General features: G+C 39.8%; 1 protein-coding gene across 1 annotated transcript in view; it reads left to right on the forward strand.

Moving 5' to 3' along the window:
* The first annotated feature begins 733 nt into the window (after positions 1-733).
* Positions 734-27736, forward strand: part of URI1 (URI1 prefoldin like chaperone) — a 41087-nt gene continuing 14084 nt past the window's right edge. Inside the window, exons 1-4 of the mRNA XM_027895807.1 lie at positions 734-897; positions 12026-12060; positions 15956-16034; positions 18366-18501. Of these exons, the coding sequence (XP_027751608.1) occupies positions 823-897; positions 12026-12060; positions 15956-16034; positions 18366-18501 (325 nt within the window). The 5' untranslated portion in view covers positions 734-822. The remainder of the gene's footprint in view (positions 898-12025; positions 12061-15955; positions 16035-18365; positions 18502-27736) is intronic.

Raw genomic sequence — 27736 nt, forward strand, 5'->3', positions numbered from 1 at the left:
ATGTGGATCAGCTGATGGGTGATGTGGTTTAGGGGTTACAGTGGCAGTGGTGGGTGGACAGTTGGACTTCATGATCTTAAAGGTGTCTTCTAACCTTGATTCTATGAGCCTGTCTTTAAGGTCCCTTCCAACCCCTGCCATCCTGTGATTCTATAATTATTCACCACCAGCGCACAGTCTACAGAGCCGGAGGGCAGTTACGGTGACAGCCCCTCGCTGTCTCAAAGGACACACAGCCCTGTCTGTGAGCGGCGCTGGGATCCGAGCAGGCCCCTCTCAGCGCTCCACAGCCGCTGTTACCCTTCCCGACGCCCAGGCCTTGTGGCCCGGGGGCAGCGAGGGCTGCCGGGGAGCCCCAGCGCGGGGCGCGGGGGCCGGGCCGGGCAGGGGGTGTGGAGCGCCCGCCTCTCCCGGCTCGCACAGCCGGGTGCCTCCCGCGGCCCGGGCGGTACCCAGAGTGCAGCAGGCGGGCGGGCGGCGCGGCCGGGACCCACGGTCGGCACCCACCCACCCCCTCACACCCACCCCCAGCCCGGCTCTCCCCCGGCGGCAGCGGGAGCCGGGCCCAGGCGGCGGCGGCGCGGCCCAGAATGCGACACTGAGATGCTTCTTCCCCCGGCAGCGGCGGCGGCGCCCCGGGCCCAGGCGGCGGCGGCCCCCGCGTGGATGCGGCTCTGGAGCCGGCGCTTCGCCCTGCACAAACATTTCTATAGGACTCATTCGCCCTGCTGAGGAGATCGGCCCGGACCGGCCGCTGCCCACCCCTCCCTTACCCCCCCGCCGCTCCCCCGGACACCGCCGGCGCGGCCCGGCCCGGCCCGCATGGAGGCCCCCGGCGGCAGCGCGGCGCCGCTGAGCCCCGCGCTGGTGGGGCGGCTCCGGCGGGAGCACGAGAAGGTAAAGGAGGGCAGGAGGGGCCGGGCCGGGCCGGGGGCGCGGGGGGAGCCGGGCCGGGCCGGGCCGGGCCGGGGGTCCCAGGGCGGGGGGCGGGCACGTGGCCGCGTGACGTCACGGGCGGCGGGCGAGGCAGGCCGGGGGTGGCGGGGCTGAGCCCCAGGGACCCCCGGGAGCCTCGGGAATATCGGGAGCACCGGGATCCTCGGGAGACCCGCGGGGGACGGGGAGCGGCGGTGCTGCCGCGGAGCTCTGGGGGGACGGGCCAGGAGGCAGCGGGAGCGGAGGCCCTGCCCGCGCCCCCCGCTCGCCCATGGGTGCAGGTTCGCTCCCTCCGCCCGCCTCGCCGCGCTGTCCCCGCCGCGGTGACACCTTCAAACCCGCCCGCGCACGGCCCGGCCGTGTCTGTGACCTGCGCCATCCCAAAGGGCTCCCGGGCCCGGCTGAAGAGCGGGTGTATCTATGTTTGAAATGGGTTGGAAAGAACCAGGCTCTCCTGCAGAAATTGTTCCCGAGAGTTGGAGGCTGGTTCCACCTGAGACCGTAGTGCAAAACTCAAGATACTTTTCCTGCTGCTTTTTTTTTTTTTTTTTTTTTTTTTAATTATTATTATTATCACACTTGTGGTCTAAGGCAGGTGGGCTCTGATAACTTAGTGCAATTCTAGGCTTGTAGGTGCCAGCCCTAGGAACTCTGGGTGGGTGCAAGAGGCACAGTGGGACTAACTCATGGTCATGTTCAATGGATTATTGACACAAGTGCGTTTGCCCAGTCAGCCTTTCACTGCTTCTGCAGATTTTTCTCACGTTATTAAAATTTTTGTATGCCAATTCTAAGGCACACAGTAGAGCTCCTCAGTTATAACAGAGGTCTTTATCTTCAACCTGTATTTTGTCACATGCTGGTTTAGTTAGGAGTAAGAAAACTCAGTAACACCTGCGTGGTATAAAAATCTGGAATACTGTGTGCAAAAACATGTCTACCTTTGAATAGCCCAGTAGATCATTACTAAAAGATCTACATAGCCAACTGACCCTTAATGTGGATGAACAGTAGGAGGATTTGATGGAATACTCCACATTGTCTGTTCTGCATGGAGAGTAACCCATTATGCCAATAATTGGTGATAGTGGCTTGTCAGCTTGGGCTGCTTCAGTTAATTTTCAGAGTGGTGGAATCTGGTGGAGAACAATTTCCCTGGTACAGTAGTGTCAGTCAGGCCTAATGTCTAAGCACGTCTGATGTAGCCAGGTAGAATTATTCCCAGTTCATGGTAAGACCCCTCTGTAAGCAAGTTTAAGACTCCTCTTAAACAGATCTGCTCCAGTGGTAAAGAGGCCCAGGAGACCATTAATTAAGCCTCTGTTAGGCTGATGTACCAAAGTTATATTTTATCAGAGGGAAACTTTACATAATTTCTGCAAATTGGCTAAAAAAAATGGAACGCTTCAGCTTCAATATGAAATTATACTAAAGAACTACATATCTTGGTTACAATGGAGTGTCATGATGAAGATGTAGTAGACTTTCTCTCTATGCAATGAATATATATAATTGGATTACAACAGTATTTTCAGTTACGAAAATATTTTAAGATGGAGGAGGTCTTTTCATTTCAGCTGCCTCTTTTCAGGGATTCGTATTTTCCTCATAAAATCGCTGAAGTTGAAGGTTCACGTTTTGGTTTCAGCACAAAGATGAGGGAGAATTAGTTATCCTGCACTTTGGTAAACTAGTAATTATAGTGTGAGAGTCATAACAAATAGTAAAGTTACTTGGCCAGAACGATATCTCTATATACTGGCATTTAAGCAGGCAAATATATTTATTTTAATTAACGTGATGTTGTGCTGTCCCAGTGATGCTTGATTAGGTATAAAGACACCTATTTATTCCCATTAGTCTGAAGGCAACCTTAAGTGTAATAGTGGAATAGGGCAATATCTGTTGCCGCATTGAAGGTAATTTTTGAATCATAGCTCATTATTTTAACACTCAGGCCGTTATACCACCCTGGTTCAGCTATGATCTTGAGCTTTTTAGGTTCTGAAGAGCTGCTCTAGAGAACTTGTGAACTGAGGCTTCCTTCCTGTTTGAAAATATTCAAAGAACAGGATGTTCATGACTTTCTGTCTTCATTCAGATTGAGGCTGCAACTTCCAGGTCTAGGACCCCTGGTGAAAAGTAATTTGAATTCTTGTTTAGGACTGCTTGCCTGTTGGACAGATTTCATCTTGTTAATTTGTGGTGATAGTAAGACTAAACTATTAAAAGCAATTTTCAGTGCTTCTACTAAAGGCACTTTGTATAAAAACATGACTTAGAATGTGTATCTTGGGGATAAATTATAGAAGAATATCTAGTAATTTTCATGATAAAGACCATCATTGTAAGCACAGTGCCTGCGTAAAGTTTTGAATATTTCTGTAGGAAGAATATAATGTATGTATCATGGATTACTTGCAGAAGCAATATATGTTAGCTGAAAATACTGTGGTAAATCTATTGCAAGTTAGTACAGGAATTATAAAATGAATATTTAAATAGGAGGGTTCTCATGCTATAGACCCCGCATTTGAACATATTATTTGATACCCATTTATTCCTGCAATCAAATGGGTTGAGATTACTGATGGGAAGTTGACGAGTCAGATCTGTATGATTTGGTAAGACTTGCACAGACAGTGAATTTACAGTGGGATATGTTCTATAGTTTCTGAGCAATGCAATGATGATATGCGTAATGGGAGACATTACAGAACCAATTAGACCCAAGAGACGTTTGCAGAGTGCAGACACAGCCATGGAGAATCTAAAGGATTCCAGTATTAGCTGGCAATATGATTTTGGTTTTTTTCTTTTTTTTTTTTTTGGTATTGCACTGGCAAACACATTTTTTTATTTTCCTTTTAGGGAAATTAAGACAGGGAAGTGACTCTCCTGTCACTCATCATGACAACAAAGCACAATTAGATTGAGTGCAGCTCTTATTGTAACTCATTGGCCACTGTGAATTACAAAATTCTTAATTTTTATGAATTTAAATGGTAGAGCAGTATGATCTTTAATTTCCAAATGGTTTTCAAGATCCTGAGTACTTGCAGTTTTTTAACAGTGAAACAACTTGTAGGTGGGTTATAGGGAAACAAATTACAGGATCCTAAACTACACTCTTTTAAATTGTTTTCTCTTTTTATGTGAATTACTTCTGGGGCTGACTGCTTCTTTTTAAGTCTTTTTCAAGTAATATCTGTGCTGTGAAATCAACAGCTTGGCAGTTCTAAAGTTGTTCCTGCAGTTGGAAAAAGAGCAGTGAGCCTGAGTAGGGTCTTGTACACTCCCTGCTGCTGCAGGGGCTGTGGACTCACATGTGAGGATACAGCTGAGTGGGCTTTCCAGTGCAATTTCTCCCATGATTTACACTTTTTCCAGCCTATGTCCAACTGAACAGAATCTAGAGAAAGCCTGGGTATGACACACCAGTGCAGTGGGACTTCATTTGGCCCAATAACTGTTTGAGAAAAGGGAACAGAGTGTCAGAAGCTTTGTTTGATCTGCTCCTTTTGAAAAGAACCTGTCTGAATTTGCCATATTCTTTTTTAAAAGACACCTGGACCTTTTCAGAAATTTGTGATGACATACACTCTATCCTGTCCAGTGGTTCCAGTAATGTTTTCTCATGTGCTGCTCTCAAGTTAAAGGGCTAATTCAGTCATTATCTGGAAGCTTTCAGTGGAGTGCTTATTGTTCCTCCAGTGTTAATTGATCATCACTTTTACTTTTTTAGTCAATATTTGTCTATGTTCTTATTAGTATGAATTAAATACTTACTAGTTTATATAGTGTCAAGACTTGTGAAATAAATTAACAGATCTTCAGGAGGTGTTTTTTTAATGGTAATTGAAGGCAAACTATTCACAAAAGAATTTAAAGAGCATTGCCTTTATTCTGGAGTGGGCAAGCCCGTGTGCATCCGGCTTCACTGGTAACTAGAGTGTTTGGATGAGATTATATGCACAAAATTTAAATGTGACTAAATTGTGCTGCTCCTATAGGTGTCTATAGGTGCTCTGAGTAGATGCAGTGACCACTGTGCAGGTGCTGGTTTTGTGGTTCCTCTTGTCTGTTGGCATAGGCTGCAGAGTCACTGTCACAAAAAGGGTGAACCCTCCACAACTTCTGTCCTAACACTTGGGATCAGGCTGCTGTGGGGTGAGAGGAGTCCAGTAAAATGTGCCAAATGCTCGTGGCAGATGCCAGCACGAATGTGGCAGGGGAAATGCAGAGCCAGTGATGGGAAAACTGGACTGGCCCTTTGAGCCTTGGCCAGGTCAGAGCAGTTGTGAGCAACAGGTCAGACACTTGTTCAGAATTTTCATAACTTATCACGTGAATTGCCCACATGACTTTTATTTGAACAACGTTTAAATTTTAGCTTTTTTTATTATTATTTTTATCTGTGTCTGCTTTTTTCAGCCTTTTAGCAGTTTCAGGGTGGCACATTTGTGACACTGCTCAGTGCCTGGGTGGGAATTCACATTAAAACTAAGCTTAATAGTTGATCTTTATGCTTTTGTTTTTTCCCTCTTTTTGGAGTACTTTTCAGCCAGCGTGAGACCCTAATGAAGCTACAAATGTCTGCCAGCAGGTTGTGTGAGGTTGGAAGGGTAAGAGAGTGGAAGTGAGTAGCAGGAGAAAGGGAGGAATCATGCCTGTTTACTCAGGGCTGCGGCTGAGGCTGAACCACAGCCTGCAGGTATGTCTGTGAGGAGGTGCCACAGCTCATGGCAATTTTAAGCTAGTTAAGCTCAGGTATTGCTGGCAGCACAGTTGTTGCACCATAAACTACATCAAAGCTTGCAAAACCTGCTTGAGATGTTCAGTTGCTTAGATCGTGGGAGTTCTGTGCTTGTGCTGCTCTGCTGCTCTCTTGGTACCTGTGCGAGCCTGGATATGGTGTAGCCACAGGAATATGTTTACCTGACCTCAGCTGAAGTATTAAGTTACGAGTTCCTTAGCTGGGTGTCAAGATGAAGTTACAGGACATGGATAGTGACTCGGTGCCCGCAAAGGACAAGACCTTGCTCCACTTTGTTCCTCGCTTGCACCAGCCCAGTTGGTTTGGAGCTGGTGAAACTCACTCAGCAGAACACGCCCTGCTGCCTTTGGGACTTCTGCTGTGTGGGATTTGTGCTGTGTAGAATTTTTAAGCTCCCCAAAATAATTTCAGTCAGAATTTAGCCTTTATTTATTAATAAATAATGTATATATTATTATATATAGATGGTATATATACGTATATATATATATGATATATATATATATATTACTTTTTCCACTAAACTGGAAGACCCATGTGTGGGTACACAATTAATATAAAAAATAGTAGATGTCACTTGTTTTCTTGTAAAGAAAGGTAAAAATTGTGGTTATACTTCTAAGTAGGATTTTTTTTTTCCTGTAGAAGTAAGTGTTTGCTGTGATTCAAATTTCTTTCTCTCTTTTCCTTCAGTATTCTTCCCAAACACATTTCTTCAAAAGGCAGAAGTTTCCACCCAAAGGGGGATTTATGTTAATAATTTGTTGAAATGTAGTGTTTTTGAGTAATATGATTTAATAAATTAATATGAGAACTCAGAAATGCTTTCTTCCTTTTCCATTAGATCATACAGTGTGCCAACAGACTGAAGAATTTTTAATAGTTTTATTTCATTTTTTGATTGAAAATGGGGCTCTAGGAAAAACAATTGTGCAAATGTTAATTCTGTCTTTCTCCATCAGTGATTGCTGTGTTTTAGGCAAGTACTGTGTAGTTTCCTAGAGGAAAAAAAACGAAAATTCATTTAAAATGTTTATTCTCTGTGTGGCTTGTTACATCCTTGTTACCAAGAGATGAATAAATATTTGACCACCCATTAGTGCTCTTCTGTAATGTAAAATCATACTGTGACCTGGTTATTTCATTAGTAAACTTTAAAGGTTTTGGGGGTGCAACAGGGAAATCCCGAGCACGACTTGCATGGCACGAGTGGGTTTTGATACTGCAAACATTTAGAGATGGAGGCAGCTCATGTGCATGTGTCAACTGCGGTAAATACTTGCATGTGGAATGTTAAGCCGTTAAAACTCTGCAGAGCTGGAGTCGTCTGAAGGAGCTCAGTAGTATCTTGGATTTATCGTGGGCCTTGCAAATGTGGATCTGCACTTCAGGAAACCAGCATGCACTTCCACTGTGGTTGGTGGAAGGTTCTGAACAACAGAACCAAGCTTGAAACTGAGATATTGTCGCAGTCCCGAATGGCAGGGACAGTCTCCTGAAGGCAAATCACTGGCTTTAGACTTTATTAGACCCTTACTTTAATTACCACCTCATTACTTGCTTTGCTTCCACAAAAAGTATTCTATACTGTCATTTTCCCTAAGTAACTGGAAATGTGATTGAAAGGGATGTTTAAAGTGAGACTAATTCAAGATTAAATAGTCACAAATTATATTATTGCTACATGTAAACAAATTACTTGCATATCTGATTTTATTCAGATTACTTTTCAAGTGGTAAATAATGCTTTATCACTTATATAGTGCTCTTACATCTTTAGAGTGCTTTTCTCACATTAATTAATCATCATTAAACACTCTGAGGTGGGTAGGTTAATACTATTATCCCCATTTTGCAGATGAAGAAATGTAGACTGAGAGGTTGTGATTTGCTCAAGGCCATATAGAAGAAACAAAATCAGAGCTGGGATTAGATCTGTGTCCCTAGTTTCTAATTTCAGAAGACCAGCCAGATTGTGAGCCACAGTGTTGAAGCAGAACACTCAAGTGTGCATGTAGAAACAGCAGACGCTTGACCTCTTGGATACCTAACTTGAAGTTGGTTTGAACGGCAGCTTTGCTTTTGTGCCGTGCTGCAATTCCCAGTGTGGAAATGGCCTCTTGTTCATTTAGGACCTGTTCCTAATCTAATGGGGCATTTTTTATTTCATCATTTTCATTGAAATTGACTTTAATCTTAAAAATACCAATTTCTACTTCTTTGGACTTCACCATAATCATGTCACTTGCATACAACAGGTTTACCATTGGTACCCCAAACTGCCAGCAGATGATACCAGGATCAGCTCTATTGCTTACAGTTTTTTCATAAGCTGAGACATAAATAAGATTATGACTTGGCAACTTGCCTACTTGCTGTTCAGAAGAGATGAGAGAGGAGAATTGCCCTCTGTGTGCTAAAGCCAGCACCTTTGTAGGCGGCGCCCAGCTTCTTAGTAGAGAGAAGCGTTCACACGCGTGCACTTCACCTCGGAGAAGGTGACAGAGTAAAACAAAAATAGTCTTGGAATGGAGAGGAGAGCAGAACTATTTGTGCAGCACTTTGATAATCAGAAGCACCTCAGAGAATTATGTTCAGCTGTCAGTAATAGGAGTGTGTGCAGAATCAACAGGTAAGGAAAAATAAGATGTAGGAAAGAAGTGCCCTTGTACAGGAGGGCGAACACCTGCTGGGGAAAGGTGGGGTAATGTGGAATAGGTTAGAGACCCATGGGCATGTACAGGTAAGAAACTGTTTTGTGCACCAGTATCCTTCTGGCCTGGTGTCATTGCCAAGGAAAGTAGTGGCTGGCTGCTGAGTTAGGAGCTCTGGCTTCGGTTCCCAGCCCTGAGCAGTGTTAGTGGTTAAGTTACACAGCCCACAGAATCGGTGCAGTGCTTCTTCAAAGTGCTGTACCCTTTAATTCATGGAACAGATTTTGAACTCCTCAGATGGAAAATCCTGGAGAAGGTGCAGTATAAATTGATGGACTGGAAAGAGAGAACATGTTGCAGACAGAAGGAGTCTTTTATCTTTGGTCAGCTAATGAAGTCTTTGGCTGTCTGATAGGAGTTGCTTGGAGGTGATCTGGAGTCTGCACCAGCCTGTGGAGTGCCCTGTGATCAGATTGACTCAGTGGGACTGGGGCACACCTAGAAGTGATGATCTGCAGCTGATCCTTGTGCTCTACTTGTGACACTTAGAAGTAGGAGATTCCCTGAAAGCAGCAACATGAGTTTGCTTTGAAGTAGCTCAACCTACTGCAGTGAGAGCAGAACCAGCTCATAATCTCCAGCTTTAATGGTCCAGTTTTCAATCCAGAAGGAATTCCACACTGTGTTACAGGTGTGCAGGGGTGTCCCAGGGGGGTGCTCGTGGAGCTTTGTCCAGTCAGGGGCTTGAGAAGCACAAAATTTTAACAAGTTGCTGTTAAAGGTGGAAAGGAAGGAAATGAGGTATTTGCCCATTTGCTTTCTTTTAAGACTAGGGAATGTGTTTTCCTATAGTGTTTTAAAAACCGGATCCATTATTTGGTAGCATTAAGTTTGCTGCAAGAATAGGTTAATAAACATTTTAATATGCAGATAAGCCACTGATAACCATGTGCATTCACAAACTCATACAATTTCGTGCCTAAAAGGACAGAATTCAGTTTATTGGTACCACTTCCACTACAATGTCTTAGAAGTAGTGCATACTTGGTGGCACTAGGTGCCTAGGTAAATTGAACTCAAGTGAACAAACAAACAGGTCATTTATTTTATTTACCCTGAAGGGGATTTTCACTGTTTAATTGTAACGCTAAATATAAATTATGTGTGGAAGATAGACTAATGATTTTCCGGTGTTTGATTAAAGGCAAGGAATCAAAGATTTGTTTATATATTTATCTATTTGTTTCTTTGCTGTGATAAGACCAGTTGTTATCCAAACAGTGGGACTGACCTAATAAAGGACATATGCATAATTGATCTCCATCTGTTTTTCAATATTTATTCTCTCTATTCTTTTAATGGACTTCAGTTCCAGAAGTGGAGTCTGCAATATTTTTAAGGTGGTATATTTTAGCACTTCTGTAAAAGGTCTCGTTTTATGCTGGCCACTGAAATGAAAAGGTTTGTTGTTGGTTCTACCCTTTAGTATCCCTTCAAGAGAGATTATATCAAAGAAGAAGAATTAAATTAAAATTGATTGGTGTTATTGATTTTTCTTTCTTTTTTTTTTTTTTAAGGGGGATAAAGGGTGATGGAAACAGCATATTCCCCTATGCTGTTTTACTGATGGACTATTTTTTAAAAACATAAAAAGCATATGTGCCCAATTTACATATTTACTAATTAAAAAAAGCTTCCTAGAAACATTAAGTAGACTGTCTTCTGTAACCTTTAACATTGTAGCTAATGGATATAGCCTGGAAATTTTCATAGAAGGTCCTCTAAATAATGTAAATGATTATGAATATGTAACTAGTTAATATGCAGCTACGAAAGGATTATCATGTAGAGGTTAATGAACATGCTGCTCTTATGGTTTGCAGGGCTTTTCTTTTTGTGCTTTTAGCTCACTTCATGCATGGAATGTCATGTATGGGGAATGGAAAGCTTCCTGTCTTTTCCGTCTTCATCTGTAATGGGGCAATTAAATTGGAACTTTCTTAAAGGATTCCATAAACATTTTTGTATGCTAAATGGTGTTGTATGAAGGATGTGGGTAGAATAGGCTCTGACTCTGACTTGTCTCTGGTGGGCTCCAGTGTGTGTTAGCATTGTTATCTGATGTTGCTGTTCTGTGTGATTTGTACCTTCTGCAGAAACTTTACTCTTAAAATGGGCTTAATATTAACAGTATGAATTAGATTTCTGTGTTGATGTCCTGTACAAGTGTGTATATTTACTCTTAAGCTTAAAAATAGTTAGCTTGCACATTAAGGAAGATATTTGCTAGGCATTTGATTTGTAGGAGTTTAAACCAAATGACAAATTTAAACTTGGCTTATGTGGGATGAGCTACCTGGGTCATCCTGATGGATTATGAAATACCATAACCACAAATGTAGAGCTGATCCTTTTCATTTAAGAACTTTACTCTGTTTAAAGAATTATTAGCTCACAAAGTAGTCCCATTTTTTTACTCCTACATGAGTAGAAAGTGCAGGGTCTGAGATCTGTTCTGCAATAGCTGCACATATGCTCACTGAAAAAAAAAATTGTCTTTCATTCTGTTGTTTGGGGGGAAAAAAAAGAATTATATGCTCCAGTGATTTCAGTGATACTTGAATGTATGTTATTGTTTTCTCTGCAAATTTTCTCATTAATTGCTTTCAAATGCTAGTATTATTTTGGCTATAGGAAAAACGAAATTTGTAAAAAAAAAAAAAAAAAAATCCAGAAAATGCTTATATTGAGAAGATGTCTAGACATATTTAACTGCCTCATGGCTTCATTGCATTTCATATAATTGAATGAAATTGTTTGTGTTATATTTTTGGTAACCATTATTCAGAGATCAGAATATGTTTTGAAAGACAAAATCTCCATGTAATTGTGGCAGAGAAGGTCACAGGTTTCAGCATCCTGTCTGTTTGCTCTATATTTAGTTTAAAAAATACAGGTAAAAAAGAAAAAAAGTATTAAATTTTAACAATGTGCTTTACTTTGTAATTTCTTTTATATCTCTTGGAAAAGCCTGTGGCATAAGGAAGTAAGTGAAATATTCATACTAAAACTTAGCTTTTTTGACACCCAGCAAGAACAGAAGGAAAGCCAGCAGCCCATCATGGTGTCAAATATCCATGTATTTATGTAGCACAAAGTTAATTTGTGCTTTTTCAAGTTAAAATGGCCAGTGGAAACATTAGTTGATGTACTGATAGAGGAAAAATGTTTTTGGTGTTGTGAGGTTCATTTGTTTTTGTTTTTAATGACTGAGTATGGAAGTTACATCGATGTCTTGTTATAATTTATGTTGTTTTCTTATTCTGCAAACATGTAACACTGAAAATAGATCGGCAGATTGCACAAACTGCTACTTATCTCAGATGGTGTGTCACGTAATAGTTATGGAGCAGGTATTGTACCAAAATATGGAGTGAAAAGCTGTAATTTTTTTCTGTGGTTATCACTCTGCATTAGCGTGTGATAAAGTGTGCTGCTTAAGAGCGACCATTCACATGCCTTTGCCCTGACAAATAAAAATGTATATAGAGGCACCACCAAATCTGTAAAGCTACTGTTCTAGTCCCTGATGCATTGACATTGCAGCTGTGTGCTTAGCCTTGTTTTTTTCATGAGTAGTTATCTGTTTTAATGACAGGTGGTCACTAGCTGCCAAGAAAAAATCCAGCACTGGTAAGTAAAAAATGTTTGATTACATGTCTAAAATACTGATGAGTAACCTAGTTATACTTTAGTAAAGTACTGCTGTTTATTCAGATGAGAGTCAAATCCTGCTAGCATGTTTGGGGGATTATAGTTAGTGATAGCTCAGAATTGTTGCAATGCACTCCCTTTAAGATGTATATATTTCTCACTGATATCATTAAATCACAAATACAGTGAGCTTCAGTGTTTATCCTTCTGCCTTAAATACCCATCCCATTTGTCATTTTTTCCCAAGTAACAATGTGAAAGTAATGTTTCATTGTCCCCCCCCTCCCCCAGTAAAGAATGTGCTAAAGCTTAGTTTTTAATACTTAAAAGAAATGGTTTATTATGTAAAAAAATTATCTCTGGGCACTTTTTTCTCTGTTGGCAATCCATGGTTAATAGAAAACATGCCTAGTAAATAATAGTTTTGTATGGCATCTGAGGAAAATGTACATTTAATGGTGAATGAAATCTTATATTATGAGTTACTGTGAGATATAACAGTTGATCTTACAGATATCAAATTACGATATATCCATGCTGTGTTTACCATGATTTTACTGAGAGAACAACAGGAGCTGTCTTGATTATTGTCTGCAGGGTTATTGCAGAATCACAGCAACTGCCCCTTTAGTGGTGAGATTAAACCTTTGGTTATACACCATCAAGCATATAATATTTTAAATTTATTTTAAGAGGCTTTTTCTTCATGCCTGAAAGATCTCCAAGCAAATAATTTATATTTAGTGTATATCAAATGTTTTTAGTTTAAATGCACATAGGCTGCAAGCCCTGGATAAGAGGGGGAAAAAAAAATCAAGGCAATCTATACACATCATCATATTAAATTCTGACTATTGGCTCGCAAAAATAATCTAAAACTAATATGTTTCATTTATGCTTAAAATTCAGAGGCTGCATTAATTTTCAATAAGGGAAATATTATTGAAGTGCCTACTGGTGCTGCTGTGGTGAAGGCAGGCAGAGTATCTCCAGCACATGCACTTTCTCAGGAGCTTTGCAGTGTCTGTACCTGTTTGGTTCCACGTGAAATTCTGCAGGGACATTCCTTCACTGAGAGACAATATTTTTCAGAAGTAACCTGTGTGACAGAAAGCCTTGGAATTTCAGCAGATTTTTAAAAGTTTGGAAAGTTGTGACAATTATTTCCTCTTCTAAAATGGCAGAGGTTTGTGGAGTGGGCTGGGAGGTTTGGCTGTGGAAGGAGGAGTTGCCTCCTGTGTTTGCTTTTATGCAAAGTCTGGCCATGACCCCATGAACTTGGGGACTTTTGGCACAAAATGTCTAAAGAACAACCTAACTTACTGATATCTTTTATATAGAAAAGCAGTTTGCACAGCATACATACAATCTTCACTTTATAAAAAATTATTTAAAATTAGTACCCTTATTTAGGTCTTGATTGTGCAAGAGCTGAGTGCTCTTGTTTCAGCTGAGTAATTTGTTCATAGAAGACCTTTTAAGTAGTCAGTGACACAGAAGAATGTTAAATAGAATGGGGTGAATAACAATAGGGTTTTAAAATGCTCAGCTTCAATATATTTCCATTAAATTATTTTCTTTTTAATTTTTTCAGTCCACTTTTTGAAGTATATTTCTAAAGCCATGAATCCAATAATGGGTCTGGTATGGGATTAAATATCTAGACATGCATTTCCCTGGGACATGCTCATAGCTGTAGTCCCAGGATTTTTCTTCCCTGTTCACTTTAGTTCTTCATTTCCTGGGACAGAGCACATCCCAGAGCACATCCTGGGACACTGACACATCCCAGAACCTGTGAGACCATCAGCTATAGGGGAAGAGGGAGGTCAGCTTCCTTCCTTAAGTAATGCTGTTTCAGGCCAATTAATTAAAAGGATTAATTTTAATTTTATCTTGGTGGTCCAGTTCAGGATGTGGCCCTGCTTTTAGAGATTCCTGTGGCTGAGTTTTGCTCAGCAAAGGGCAGCAGTCCCACTGAAAAAAGCAGAATGCTTTGCTCCCTAAAGCAACGTGGCTTTTGGGGCACCTGATTTGTCCTGATTTTCAGATTATTCAGTAATGGGCAGCAGTCAGACATTAAAGGCAGTGTCTTCTTTTCAGATTAATGAAGAAATGAGTGACTTTCAGCCATGAAATGATGGGAATGTTTAATCCTGCTGCGAATGGGGGAGTTTTCATGCCATTCTCTTCGCATGGAGTCTTCTCTCTGCATTTGAGACATGGGACAGGATTGTGTTTGTTTTTCAGTGACTGGTTGGAGTCCATTTCTCAGATCCAGACCTCTCTGAGGCAAAGGCTGGACTCTGTAAATAGCATTAAGTAATTGATTGTTATTGGTGACACCAAGTTGTCATTATGTTCCTTCCTCCCCCAAAACATCTCAGTGAATTTTGTGAAGATTCATGAGTTTGTCCTTCCCCTTTGAAGGAAGTGAATTACATTTTCACTCTAATGTGGGCAGTGGACAGAGAAACTTGCCTCAAATGTCTGGGAGAAATCTGCTGTCAGAGCAAAGCAGTAGCAAGCATCTTTTGTAAATCACTTATGTGGAGTATGGTTTTAATGTCCAAATGGCATAAAAGTCTAAATTAATTTTTTTTCAGGACGAGTTCAGCAACTTTAAATAGGTATAAAGTAGGATGATTACACCTGAGTTAAACTGTGAGGCAAATGAGTCAAAACATAAGAGTATCAGATAATTTTTCATAACGAATGCTGAAAAAGATTTCACTCAGCTTATGAATCTGAGAAAATCGATGGTAATATTTTGAGAGTTGTGTTATCAACTATGACATTCATTTTTCAGCACATTTATAGATTGCTTTCCTGAATCATCCTCAGAAAACCTGTAATTTGCATCTTGGGTCAGCGTTGTTAAGTGTGCTGCTCCGTGCTTTCAGTTGCCTTTTATTGCAGAATTTACTACCATATATATGTTTACTATTTTGAAGTGCAAGTAAACAATATCATCAAACCTGACATTTATATGCCAGCTACTTCATGCAAGAGCTGATTTCTGACCAGCTTCAGAATGGCAGTGGTCCATTAAGAGATTTTTTTCCAGACAAATTTAAATGTTTAAGTATTTTCACAAAATAAGGCTGCTTTTTGGAGGGAGTGTGGTTGGTTGTTTTGCACACAAAGGAAAATCCCTGCAGCCATTGAAATGCTGCATCTTGCAAAAGTCCTGTGAAGAACCAGGTGTCTGCTCTGGGAATACTTTGTCTCAGTTCCCCAAGCCATTTCTCTCCTGGGTAGCAACATGTACTGTGAGCCTTATTTACATTTTGGATAGAGAAGCAGCAGAAGGGCTGCTCCTCACCTGTTTTGTCCCTTGTCAGGGGCTGAAGATGCGAGAGAATCCTGGTGGTCGAGCCATCTTTCAGGAGTGTTGACTCTTGATAGGAACATGAAGTTCATGTGAAAATCAGAATTAATTAAAATGCTGCCGATTGATTCAGCTCAAACTGAGGTCATGAGTTCTTTATTACAACTGATACTTTGAAGAATTTGCCTCTTAGAAAATATAAACTGGATTTTCAGTTATTTTTCTAGATGTTGGTGGTGTTATAACTTGAATTTGAACATAGAGTGAGATATGCCAGATCCTAGTGAAAAAAATGATTCTTTGCACCATGGAAAGTTCAAATTCAGAAAGAGACATGCACAAGCTAAAAGAATCATGTACCTATCTTAATACAAGTTATTATTAAATAATCCAGCTATTATGTTTGTCATCCCGTGTCTTTTATAAATAAGTTATTAATCTATCAACTGCATGTGTTTAAGAGTAAAGTAGTGTATTTTTCTTGTGTGTTGTTGATTTACTAGCAGAAAAAAACTTTAACTTTGTACTGAATTTTTCAAACAGGAAGAAGGTGGAGAGCGATTATGAAGCTCTTCAGGAACGACTCCATACATTGCCTGACAAACTGTCCTATGATATCATGGTATGTAAAATGTAGAGGTCACACAAGAAAATGGGCTAGAACTGTTAGTAATGGGGTGCCTGCACTGGTGGTGAGATGTTGGTACTTAGTAATGTTACATTTATTATGATAATAGTTAAACCTTTGCTTTTGTTTCTTTCTCTTTTCTTTGAAATCCACTATAAATTACAGTGTTACTGACAACTGAGAGCTGATGACATAAACGCTTAACACAAAACCTGACATGTTTGATATGTAAATCTATTGTATAGAAAACTATAATTATGACTGAATTATGGTACTTAGTCATTTCCTGAGAAGAAAATGGCCATAGTATTTCCTGATTCATGGAAATAAACCCTAGAACATTGATTTTTACATAAAAAGGTGCTGCTAATTTTTGTCCCACCGATCCTCCTATTGACATAGCGATCTTTTCTGGTGCTTTGAATCTTCCCTAACAACTGCACAGCTCCCTGTGTAAAATTTGCCATGTTGGCTTGAGCTCACCAGAATTTTGTACAGATTGGCTTCTCTCTCTCTGTTGTTTTTCCCTCTCCCCTTCTCAGGTTCAATTCAAGATACATCTTTGAAGGGAGGGAAGCTGTCCTGTACATAACTGAGTGGCTGATTTCAGCACACAGTGCCTGAGTGCTGTCTTCCTTGGCAGTCTGGCTCAGATATAGAGTTGGATTGTTAGTAAGGAGGCATTGGATTACACTTAGCATGTGGCAAAAGGGAGCGTTTCCTTTTCCTGTGCTGATGATACTGCTCTGGATTTTATGTGTGTAGTCCATTTATCATGTATGTATATGTGGCCACATGATATAAAGCAAAAAGATTGTTTTGTTTCAAAGCACAGAACCCCCCCTTATTTTTAAAAAAAAGCTTGATAGGGCTTATTGCTAGTTAAAGCAGCAATGTCAACTCACATCTGTTATTTTAAATGTATATAAATAGTTCCTATCCTGTTAGCCAAATATTTTCATATGTTTTCAATTTTGCTTTCATCATTTTGAGGAAAGAGTGAACAGGCAACTGGTGCAGTCTGCTACTTTAAAACCAAGTCAGGGAGGGTACATGTGTAGGAGAAACACATTCTGCACAGTCCTAACATCAGGGTCCTGCCTGCTGGAGAACTGTTTCAAACATTGGTACCCTCCTGGATATTGAAGCTAGGGAAGATTGCTTTCCAAGGAGACAGACCCACTAGGCCAAGTGCTCTGCTTCAGCACAAACATGATGAGAAAGCAAGTGGCTGTAAGGAAATAAAAAAGGAGGCAGAGGAATAAAGTAGAAGGAACCGATACAAACTGTCTAAGACAGATTTCTTTTTACCCTGAGAAAGAGAAAACTTGATGTGGATGTGGTTCTTACCTTTTTGCCTCATCCATTTTAAATTTAATTTTATTTTGGTCTCCTAATCTCTTTGATGGAAGCCCAAAGGCGGCCAGGCAGGTGTCAGTAGACCTGAGAGTCAGGATGCCAGGGAGTAGTGCAGGGGACAGGGGTGAGGGTGGCCAAAGCTCCTCCTCAGCCACAGGACTTGCCCAAGCACTGTCTGTAAAGTGTGGCTGGTAGAAGGTGTCTTAAGTCATAAAACCGATGCCCTGTACATTACAATGCCTGTTAAAAAGGGACCAACACGTTTTAAGAAGCACCTGTAAAGTTATAAAATGTGTGTTTCACCGGTGTACTCCTGCCTTAAGTGTTCTGATTTTATCTATTGTCCTTGTGCCTGGAGAGCTGTTACAGGAGGAGTGATGTTGGAGCATCACTGGGAGGCTGAGGTCTGTAATCTGTTGGATAACACAGCAGAGTGACATTAAGCACTGTCAGTGGTCCTGCTAGTAGCCCCACAGACTTACACTGGAGTCTGTAGGTACTTACTATTAGCAAGACAGATACTGAGAAAAGCAACTCTGAATTGGCCATACCTGTTCAAGTATTTTAAAAATGTTGACAAACCTAATCTGGCTTTTATTAGGAAATTAATGTAATCTGCATGTAGCAAATATGTAACTCAAAGGATAATGTTTGTATTATCAAGGTTTGTATGTTTGCAGTAAGTGAATTTGTTTTCCATGTGAGCATTCAGCTATACTATAGTTTTATGTCACAAAAAACTTTTCTGGTGAAATACAGCTTTTAAGATTTTGTAAGTACAATACTAAATTCAAATGGATATGGTTATTTGAATATTTCTGAAGAGTTAGTCGTTAAGTAACTTCTGTAGAATTTTCTTTTAAACTCTGTGTTTTACTTTTTTTAAAGATAAACCAAGACATGTATGACTGTCTAAATTTTATTTTCATTAGTGATTTTCAGCAGTTTCTTCTATGTCTTTGACAGGTACCTTTTGGTCCTCTTGCCTTCATGCCAGGAAAGCTTGTCCACACCAATGAGGTCACTGTTCTGCTTGGGGACAACTGGTTTTCAAAATGCTCAGCAAAGCAGGCTATTGAGCTGGTTGAGCACAGAAAAAAACGTATGTATGCTTCTGAACACAGTTTAATAGTCAAGATGATGTATCTTTGTATTAATATATAAAATTAGTGACATCTACGGTGTTCAGTTTTTTTGTGAACTCACAAACAGGAGTCTCATTCAGGTGTAACATCAATTTAGCACCTTATTTTCCATCTTTACTTGACAGCTGATTGAATACTTCTAACTAGAAGAGCCAAACCAAACTAAAAAGCACCTTTCACTTTTCTTTAATGTGTCAAATGCTGTGTTCTCTTCCAGAAAGTGGACAGCAGGTAGTGCTTTTGTTCTCAGTTACCTTATTCCCTGTATTCTGTTCCCTTATGTAGTTTCTTATTTCTTTGCTGCCTTGTCCTCTGTTTCGGTTGGACTTCTGTGTATAATTTTCCATCTTTCTTCTCCCTCTGTACATACTTTCCTCCTGGTTCTTGTTTTTTTCTTTCCCCTCACGTGCTGCTCAGCTGCATTTCTGCCTCCTGCCCTTGATGCTCCTGTCCATTGGTGTGGAGAGATCCACTGGATCTCCCCAGTTCCAGTGCAGTTGATCACCACCAAATTCATCTTACGGAGCAGCACATCACAGAGGCAGACAGGCAGTCCCTGGGTTTGTTTCCAGCTCTCTTTAGCTGGTGGTGAGATCTTGGCTTTGAAGAGCCAGGACTACCAGCAAGTGCTACATGGTACACTTTGCAACCTCTTTATGTTAGAAAGAGTGAGAGCCTAAAATATTTGATGTAAATGTCAAGGAAGGAAAAGCACAACAAAATGGAAAATAAAGGGGTGCCTATTAGCCTTTGCTGTTTGTTTCAGATAAGCATTTGAGTTGATTTTTTTCGTATTAGTTTTACCTATAATCTTTCTCATTCCTCAGTGAGTGCTCACTGCAGCTTTGCCCCTCGTATTTTACAACTACCACAACTATTTACACTGAATTTTTGTTTGACTTCAGCTATCCCTGTTGCTGCCTGCAGCACAACACCCTGGAGCTTCCCCAGCTGAACAGGTTTTTTTTTTCAATTTTGTGGAGGCAGTATTTGTGTAAGAAAAGTTAGGGTTGTTTTATAAAAATTCATTTGCTGTATTTCTTTATCATATTCCTTTATGAAGAGCACTGCCAAAAGTATGTGATTTGTATAATTTCACCTATTATCTTTCTTAATCTGGTTCTCATGGCACAACTTTGCAATTTTCTTTCTTACTGAACTGAATCTACATTATTTATTGTAGCTCTTGTGAGATCTCAGATCCACATCTTTTTCCTTGGTCATCTGATATTTTGTTCAGTGCTGCAGAATATTTTTGTCACTGTTACATTCAGTGAAATCATTTGACCTTTGCATAGTAGATGTTTGAACATTAAGTATTCTGCTGGGAGACACACAATAAATGCTGGATTCTTTCCTTTATGATCTTTTAAATTGCATTTAAAATAGAAACTCAGAAATACTAATTTCTTTTAAAGCAAAATAGACGTTGGCTCTGGATATAAAGCCTCCATTCAGCTGATAGTTCACTTCAGCTGTGTGATGGCTGCCAGTGGGAGGCTCCAAAACACTGATATTAACTAAAAACTTTTTTTTTAGAGGACTGTTTTCAGTTTGGGGTGATAAAAAAACATATTAGTACACATGATTCTGAAAAAAAGATACTTCTTTCCTAGATACACTTTTCTCCTTTAAAAAACACAACTTAAACTCTTTAAACCATTTTCACGCTAAATAAATGCAACTTAGAGAAGAATACTGGAGATTTTATTAGTTTGTTCTAATTAGGAAAAAAGTATGTGAAAGACCTGTAGGCCACTGCTGTATAATATGAATTGGCTGCTGGTGGCACAAACGTGCAAGACTGATGTTTGGCAAGTGTTAGTTTTGAGTCTCTTTTGTGTATTTATTGCACTGGAGTTATTTTCACAGGTATGACTTCTGATTTCACTGGCATTTTGTGAGCAGAGGCTCTTCACAGTTTACAGGGTATATTGGGCATTACCATTGCGTTGACACAACGTGATTTGATTTTCAGTGCATAATCTTTTTGTTTTGGACGTAAATTCCGTGAGTAGGTCACACACACTGGAAAGGAGGGCACGCTCAGTGCAGGGGATTACACTGCGAGCAGTCCCCAACGTCCTGCGTGCCAGGAGGAGGGTCCTCACACAGCAAAGCTTTTTAAGCACATGCTTAAGGCCAGTGTGTGCTTAAAGGCTTTGATATATAGGAATTGGGGTCTGAACAGAGCAAAGAAAGGCTCATGCCGAAATAAAGCTGGCAACGTTTGTTGATGGTTTGCTTCTTCAATGACCTACATTTTTTTTTAATCTAATACTATTCTATTTAATTTAGATGGGTGATTTTTTCGTAAGTAGCCAGTCAAATCTGTTCGGGTAACTGAGGTGAACTTAATTAGTACAGCACTAGTAATTCAGTGCTTTACCAAAAATTAGGAGTTATAAGGAAGTAAATATGAGACGCACATTTTGATTGCATGTCATATCTCGTGTCTCACTCTCCTGAATGGTGAGAAGTGGGAGAGCATCTGTTCAGGGTTGAAGTTTTCTACTGGGACTGTCTCTTAGGTAGAAAAGGATAAGAGATTCCTCTAACTCAGTTCTGAATTTCTTTCTCGCTGGTTCTGGGGAGTTTTCGTTACTGCTTTTGACTAATCTGACGTGGGTCTGCCCATTGGAGACCTCTGGCCCCGCTGGCCTTTGAGCACATCAGTGCCCCAACAGTTAATTTAATCAAGGCTCACAGGACATTTTCTTCACAGTTATATTCCTTCTGTGTGTGTTGGATGCATGCAAGAATGGAGAATATGAATTTGCATGCTTAAGCAGCAGTAGTGCCAGATAAATCAAACAATATCAGTGAGTATAAAGCCTTGGAAGTTAGGGGTAGCAGTAAGAGTGTACTATATATAAAAGCTTTAAATATTACTTAGCACTAATTAGGTCATCCTTTTTGTCTTAGTAGTTATGTTAAATTTGCTTTTTAAAGGAGAATGAGTGAAAAAATGTTTGCTTCTGTGGAATAGAGAAATGCCCAGCCACAGCAGATTAATTTCTTGGTTAAAATTTATTTAATTGAAAGGAATAATTGAAGAGTGACTGTACTGAATTTTGAATGCATTTTAGCTGACATAGCTGCAGAAAGCTGTATTTTGGGGATACATTTTTGTTTGCTTAGCTTTTGATTTAGATGCAAACTGTTCAGCACTGTGATTGGTTGAAATGTATTTGCTAAAATTTGGGACAGTCACTCATGTCAAATGTTACTTTTACATAAAATATTGATCGTGTCTTCTTGAATAATATTTGAGTTGCAGTAGATCTTTAATTTGCTGTGCATTCTTTTTGACATTTTAGAGGTTACGTTATTCCCCAAACTGTTAATAAATCTGATGAAGTTTATAGAATTGCCAAGCATATTTTTAATTGTTTTAAAATCATTGCAGTTTGACAAACCAGGTAGTACAGATAATGGGAAACACTTTGCACAGATGTTTGTGTGTAAAAATGTGAAGAAATAGTGAAGTAGATTAAAGGACATGCACACCAAATTCCATTAAAATAAAAGAAATTAGCTTTTTAAGTATGTCACAGTTTAGCACAACAATAATGCAATTGTAGGTTTTTTATCCTACAATTATCTTGCTTAAGGTACTTCATAATATTTCTCTTCTCCTCAAGGCAAGACTGTATTGTCTCAGTATTCAAAGAGGGAATAAAGATTCTTTTTGTGAATATGGGATTATATCTTTTACGTGTTTGTGATGATATAAATTACGTTTTTTCTCTGTATCAGTAATCGCATTAATTCTTTAAGATGGGAAATTTTTCATTACAATAGTCCCTGTGGTAGTTACTACAGAAAAAAATTAAATAGATTTTTCTTGTAAATATTTGTGGATTAATTCAGTATGCTAGGTATTCCAAGTGTCTAAACACTTTAAAAGGTGGGAAATTAAACCATGCACACAGAACTAGGAGTGGTTTTATTGTGTTAAAAATTTATCAGATTAAAAAAAAAAAAATCCCACTTAAAGGAGAATTGTTGAACTACTTAGCAATTGTGTCTTCAGTATATGTAAGAATACCCTTGCAGTGTCATGCTGCAAATGAATTCATGAAATGAAAATACTGATTACATTAACATACACTATTGTGATAGTACCCAATTGTAAATTGCAGTATGTAACCTTTAATACAAATATTTGTGTCAATCAAAATTGACCGATAGCTTGGTATACAGGGTTTAAAAGATACCATTGTTTTTAATAAGATGATCCGGGAGGATGAGGACCAGTTTGAATTTGTTCCTTATCAGCATTTCCAGAAAAAAAGGATATTGTCTCCAAAATACATGATAGGAAGGCTTTCCATTTCCCATCTGTGAATGAGTGAGGCCTTTAGAGGGTTCAGTGTTTCATCCAAGGGTGAAAATAACTTCCTTAATATTCTAAAGAACATAGCACAACTTGCTTACTCACATTTTTTGGGGTAAAGAACAAAAAGTACAGGCAGTGTTACGAAGAAATTTAGCCATTGCTTTTCTTTATGAAAAAAACCAAAACAAAACCAAAATCATTTTTCTGCTCTTTTTCCTGCATGCTAGATAATTCTGTCTCACTGTGCTTTTGAACTTCTTTTTAACCATTTTTTTTGTGGTTATCACTTTTTTAGTTTGATAACCTCCATCAACCTTCCTTACCCTTGCTAAGTTAGGAGCTGATTCGGTAGAATGCTAAGTGCTCTAAATTTGCTCTGCAGTTCCCAGGAGGTGTTAGGTTTCTCACAGGACCATGGCCTGGGTATTTTAACCAGAACACAGTGGAAGAAAATAAGGATAGACTCCTTTCTCTAAGTTGTGATCCAGAGAAACCCCTACCTTTTCATAGTTCTTACTGGACAACAGAGGAGTTGTCTGAATGCCACCCTTCTTCATTTAGGAGGGATTCATATGTATTCACATAATTCTAGCAATCACATAGGTGTGTGAAGCTAAGAGAGAAATGTGGTGCATTTACTTGGTGTTCCTAAGGCCAAATTGCCTATACAAATTTTTACGGAAGAGAATCCAAATTACTTTGGTTTTGATAGCAAGGGAACATGGAAAACAGAATGAAGATTGTCTTTAAATGGTGCAAAGTTCCTGCACAAAGGATTGCATTGCATTTTAAAAGACTAGTGCAGTTGCTGTTATAAGGAATGAATTTATGTGTCCTGTTGCAAGCACAAAGAGAGCTTAAATCCATATACACAAAAAGCCATCAGGATTCTCTTTTAACTCCTAAATCCATTTCTGGAAAAAAGAACAGAAAAGAATAGAAGAACAGAGAAGGGTTTTTTGAAAAGCTTTTAGTAGATGCTGCTTTATGCAGAACTGCAGATCTTACTTGTTTCAAGTAACCTGTGATAATTTGTTGGGAAATGATTGGCTACAAAAAAATTCTGTTGCTTATTAAACATATATTTATTGAAATACATTTAAAAATCCTCAGATGATTGATCTACTTATGCAGACCCTTGAAAGCAAGAAAATAAGTAATGCACTTCAAATAGCACACTGTAACTCAACCCATTAATAGTACTTGTAATTGTGCTGTATGCTGTACTTCTGAAGGGAAATACCTTCCATCTCCAAAAGAATTCAGGAGTGGAGCATGTGCACTGGTTTGTATGATGCTTCACCTCCAGTCTCAGTAACATTAACGTGGTCTGTTAACAGACTGCATGATGGGCATTCTCGTTTGGGTCAGGGGTCAATAATAATTTGGCTAGAAATTGCTGATTGGATTCTGCATGCAAAATGATATTCTGTGGGTCTCCCCTTGTGCACCTGGAGTGGGATGGTGGCGTTTCCATGGTGGAAAATGGCAGCTGTTGAAGTCTTGCTTTCAGGTTGTACCTCCAGGTTCTTGCTCTGGAGAAACTGAGTCGGTAACTGAGGTAGGTGGTTGTTCCCTGCCTTGTATCAACACTGTGTATTAAGGCTGGTTACCTTTTACTTTAGAAACTGTGTTAGGCAACAAGAAGATCCTGACTCTAAATCTCACTTGCATACAGAATTCTTTGTTATACTTAATGTAAAATTTGTGTCCTATCACCTATCCTCAAAGGAGATTATTTCCTAACTTTCATGTGTTTTTTCTGGTATATTCATGAGACTACCCTGAAGACTAACAGAACCTAGTGAGGTACACTAGGCTTCAGCTTCATCTCAGTTTGTCCTGTTTCACAAAGTCTGACTTTTCAAAATAGATCAACCTGTTCTCACTATTCTTGTCTGTTCTTACTATTTAAATCCCAGTGTAACACACAGTTTCCAGAAGTAACTAAAATAATGTCTATGATTCCCCAAATCCTTATAGACAACACTCCAAGGACATTAATGTCAAACTCAGATAATTAAAATTTGTATCCAGCCAAGCTAATTAACCCATTAAAGCCAAAACGCATAGATGAGAATTTCTGTCAGTTTGGCATTAGTACGTTGTCATGTCGTGTAAAATCTGGCTTCGGTGGACTTCATTTCAACAATATGAAATGTGTTCCCCAATTATTTTCTCCTCTACCCATGTATTTGTAGCAAGCAGAGGGCTGCTTCTTAAAAATGACTAATCGTGGTGTAGGAAATCCAGTCAAGTCCTTTCAGACTAATAAGGGAGCTGGGAAGCAGTGATCTAAATGTAAAGAGATCTTACTGCCTGTAAATATTCAAATGCTGCTGTGTAGAGAAAATCTACATATCCTGGTTCAAATACCTTTTCCTTTGGGCAGTTCTGGAAAACAGTCCTAGAGGCTCTGGCTGGTCTGTGGGGCTGAACTATCTTTCCAAGTGGTTTAGCTGAGACATGTAAATAGGAACTATGCGGGTTCACCTGAAAGCCATGTCAGACTTTGCTCAGATTATTGGATGTGACAAAGTTGGACAACAGCCTCTGGTTCAATCCGTCTTAAAAGGCTCTAAGAAGCTTAATCCACAGGGTAGTAAGAGGAGGAGACTGTGGAGCCTCTCTTATTCTACTGATATTTTTATGGGGGTCTCAATTAATAAAAATCCCCTGTAGTTTGCAGAGTGACTTGTTTCTCACTAGTTACTGTGCATTTTAAAATTCGGTGAATGATGTTGGAGGCTTTTAGGGTGCGCAGTAGCAAGTTTAAAACAAAACCCTGAGCTTGCCCTCCAGTTGGGCGAACAAGCCTTTTTTCCAGAAGGCCCCTTCTTTGCTGAGGGGCCTGACCAAGGGAAGGTCTCTCCTTTGGCCAGGCAGGAACCTCGGGTTTTCTGCTGGCAGGGCAAGGTGAGCAACCCAGTGGGGCTGAGTGGGGACACCGGGATGGAGCGTCACGGCAATCCCAGCTGTCCGCTGTTGTGCTGTGTGGCCCGGGGCAAGTCACTTAAACTGTCTGTTTCTTCATCTGTAAAATAGGAGAGAGTAATGCTTACCTCCCTCACAGATTAGTTAATGCTTGTACAGCATTTTAAAATAAAACAGTGTGTGTAACTGCTCAGTGTCCTTACCTAACGGAGCAAACCAGCGCGTTCCCATCCGGAAAGCAGCATCACACTCTGGTGCTCCAGAAGCAGCGTAACCTGGATGGCTGTTGAACAATATTTAGATATGCAGGCAGTGAGTGAGACACTGGTGGTGTTTAAGAAACAGTTGAGCACAACATTTACTATGAATGTAAAATAAAAACTTGAGGAAAATCAGTCCCAACTAGATGCTTAGCTATACCGAGACTACCTTCAAGGGCTGAAGGCACAGGTGGGAGCATTTTGTAGGAAAACTATCACTACCTCTCTTTTATTTGGACTTCAGAGGGTGCATTATAGACCAAAAGAAACTGTAGATGATGATGTTCATATGAATTAACTGATAATAAGAGCTGCTGTGTCTGATGGAGGATGAGGCAGCTCTCAAAGGAGTTGTGTAAGGGGAGCAGGACCCTGACTGTGTGTGGAAGGGGTTGTGTCCACTGATGGGTCTGTGTTGGCACTGCTTAAGACATCAAATACTTCTTGTAAATGGTGTTTCATCCAGGAGGAAATGCAAATGCAGAGCTTTTTTCGTGGAAGATTCTTAAGCTGTTTCTTAGAAACAGCCTAACTAATGGAGATGACTGCACATTTGACACACAGGTTGCTGTTTGGTTTAAAGGTTAATGCTTTTGAAATACTCCAAAAGTCTGAGCTGTGCTTCTTTGTGCTTCTGGTTGGAAAGGGTGGACTTTGCTTGAGTAGCCTTTTCCAAAATGCATAAAATTATTTCTAAACTATTTACTGCAACTAATACATTTTTAAGGAATTTTATTTGAGCCACTGTGAGATATCAACAGGGAGAAGAGCATACAATACTGAATCTGATAAAATTAGGATGAGAGTAATCCCACACACTTAGTGGTAGTTGTGTTTTCCCTTGACTGTTTCATGCATGATTCTTTCTTCTGCATGTGTGGAGGGGCAGGAGGAATCTGAACCTGTTTGTAGACGTCTGAGTCACTAAGTAGATTTTATTTTGTAAGTACAAGTAAAATTTCATTGTGTCTACTTAAAGGCATTCTGTAATTATTTTGTGGTTATTAGTGCATTTGCAGATATCCTTATCTGAAAGGCATATCGTTATATGAAATGCAATCTCTTGAAACATTTACAAATGCCTACCCTAGCCAGAAAACTGTATTGGGAGTAACTGTGTATGGACTTAAAACTTTCTAGGATTAGCCTCAAGGTCAGAGAGATACTTAATTAAATATTAAAGTAACAGGCAAAAGGAGAGTTAAGAGTAAAAATACTGAGAATTGTTTTGAAAGTGATTTTTCAGCTGGAATGTTTTGTGGTTATTGTCTCTCATTATACATTTCTTTCTGTAGAATGGGAAGAGCAGGATGCTCTGCCATACTTCCACACTGTGAAAATAAATAATTTGGGGTGTATGAGGTTTTTTTATGTGCTACAGTACTGGTGATCACATATCATTAATGGAGAGAATCAGTGCTGAGGCACTGCTGAGGTAGCCAGATTTATGAAGTGAGTGAGCTGTTGCTTAAAAAAGTTTCTTGGAGTGTGACTTTGATGACCCTGTGTTAGAGAGGATCTCTTTGCCTCCTTCATAGTATTATATGAGACATCTTCTTGTATTGCTTTAATGATTTCAGAAAAGAGTTTTAAAATAGAAAATCAGCTTACTTCTTCACAAAGGCTTTTAGCTCCTTCAGGGTATATAGGACCAGT

This window comes from Empidonax traillii, unplaced genomic scaffold (assembly GCF_003031625.1).
Source record: "Empidonax traillii isolate 1590-97213 ecotype Southwest subspecies unplaced genomic scaffold, ASM303162v1 scaffold470:size469199, whole genome shotgun sequence".
NCBI lineage: Eukaryota > Metazoa > Chordata > Aves > Passeriformes > Tyrannidae > Empidonax > Empidonax traillii.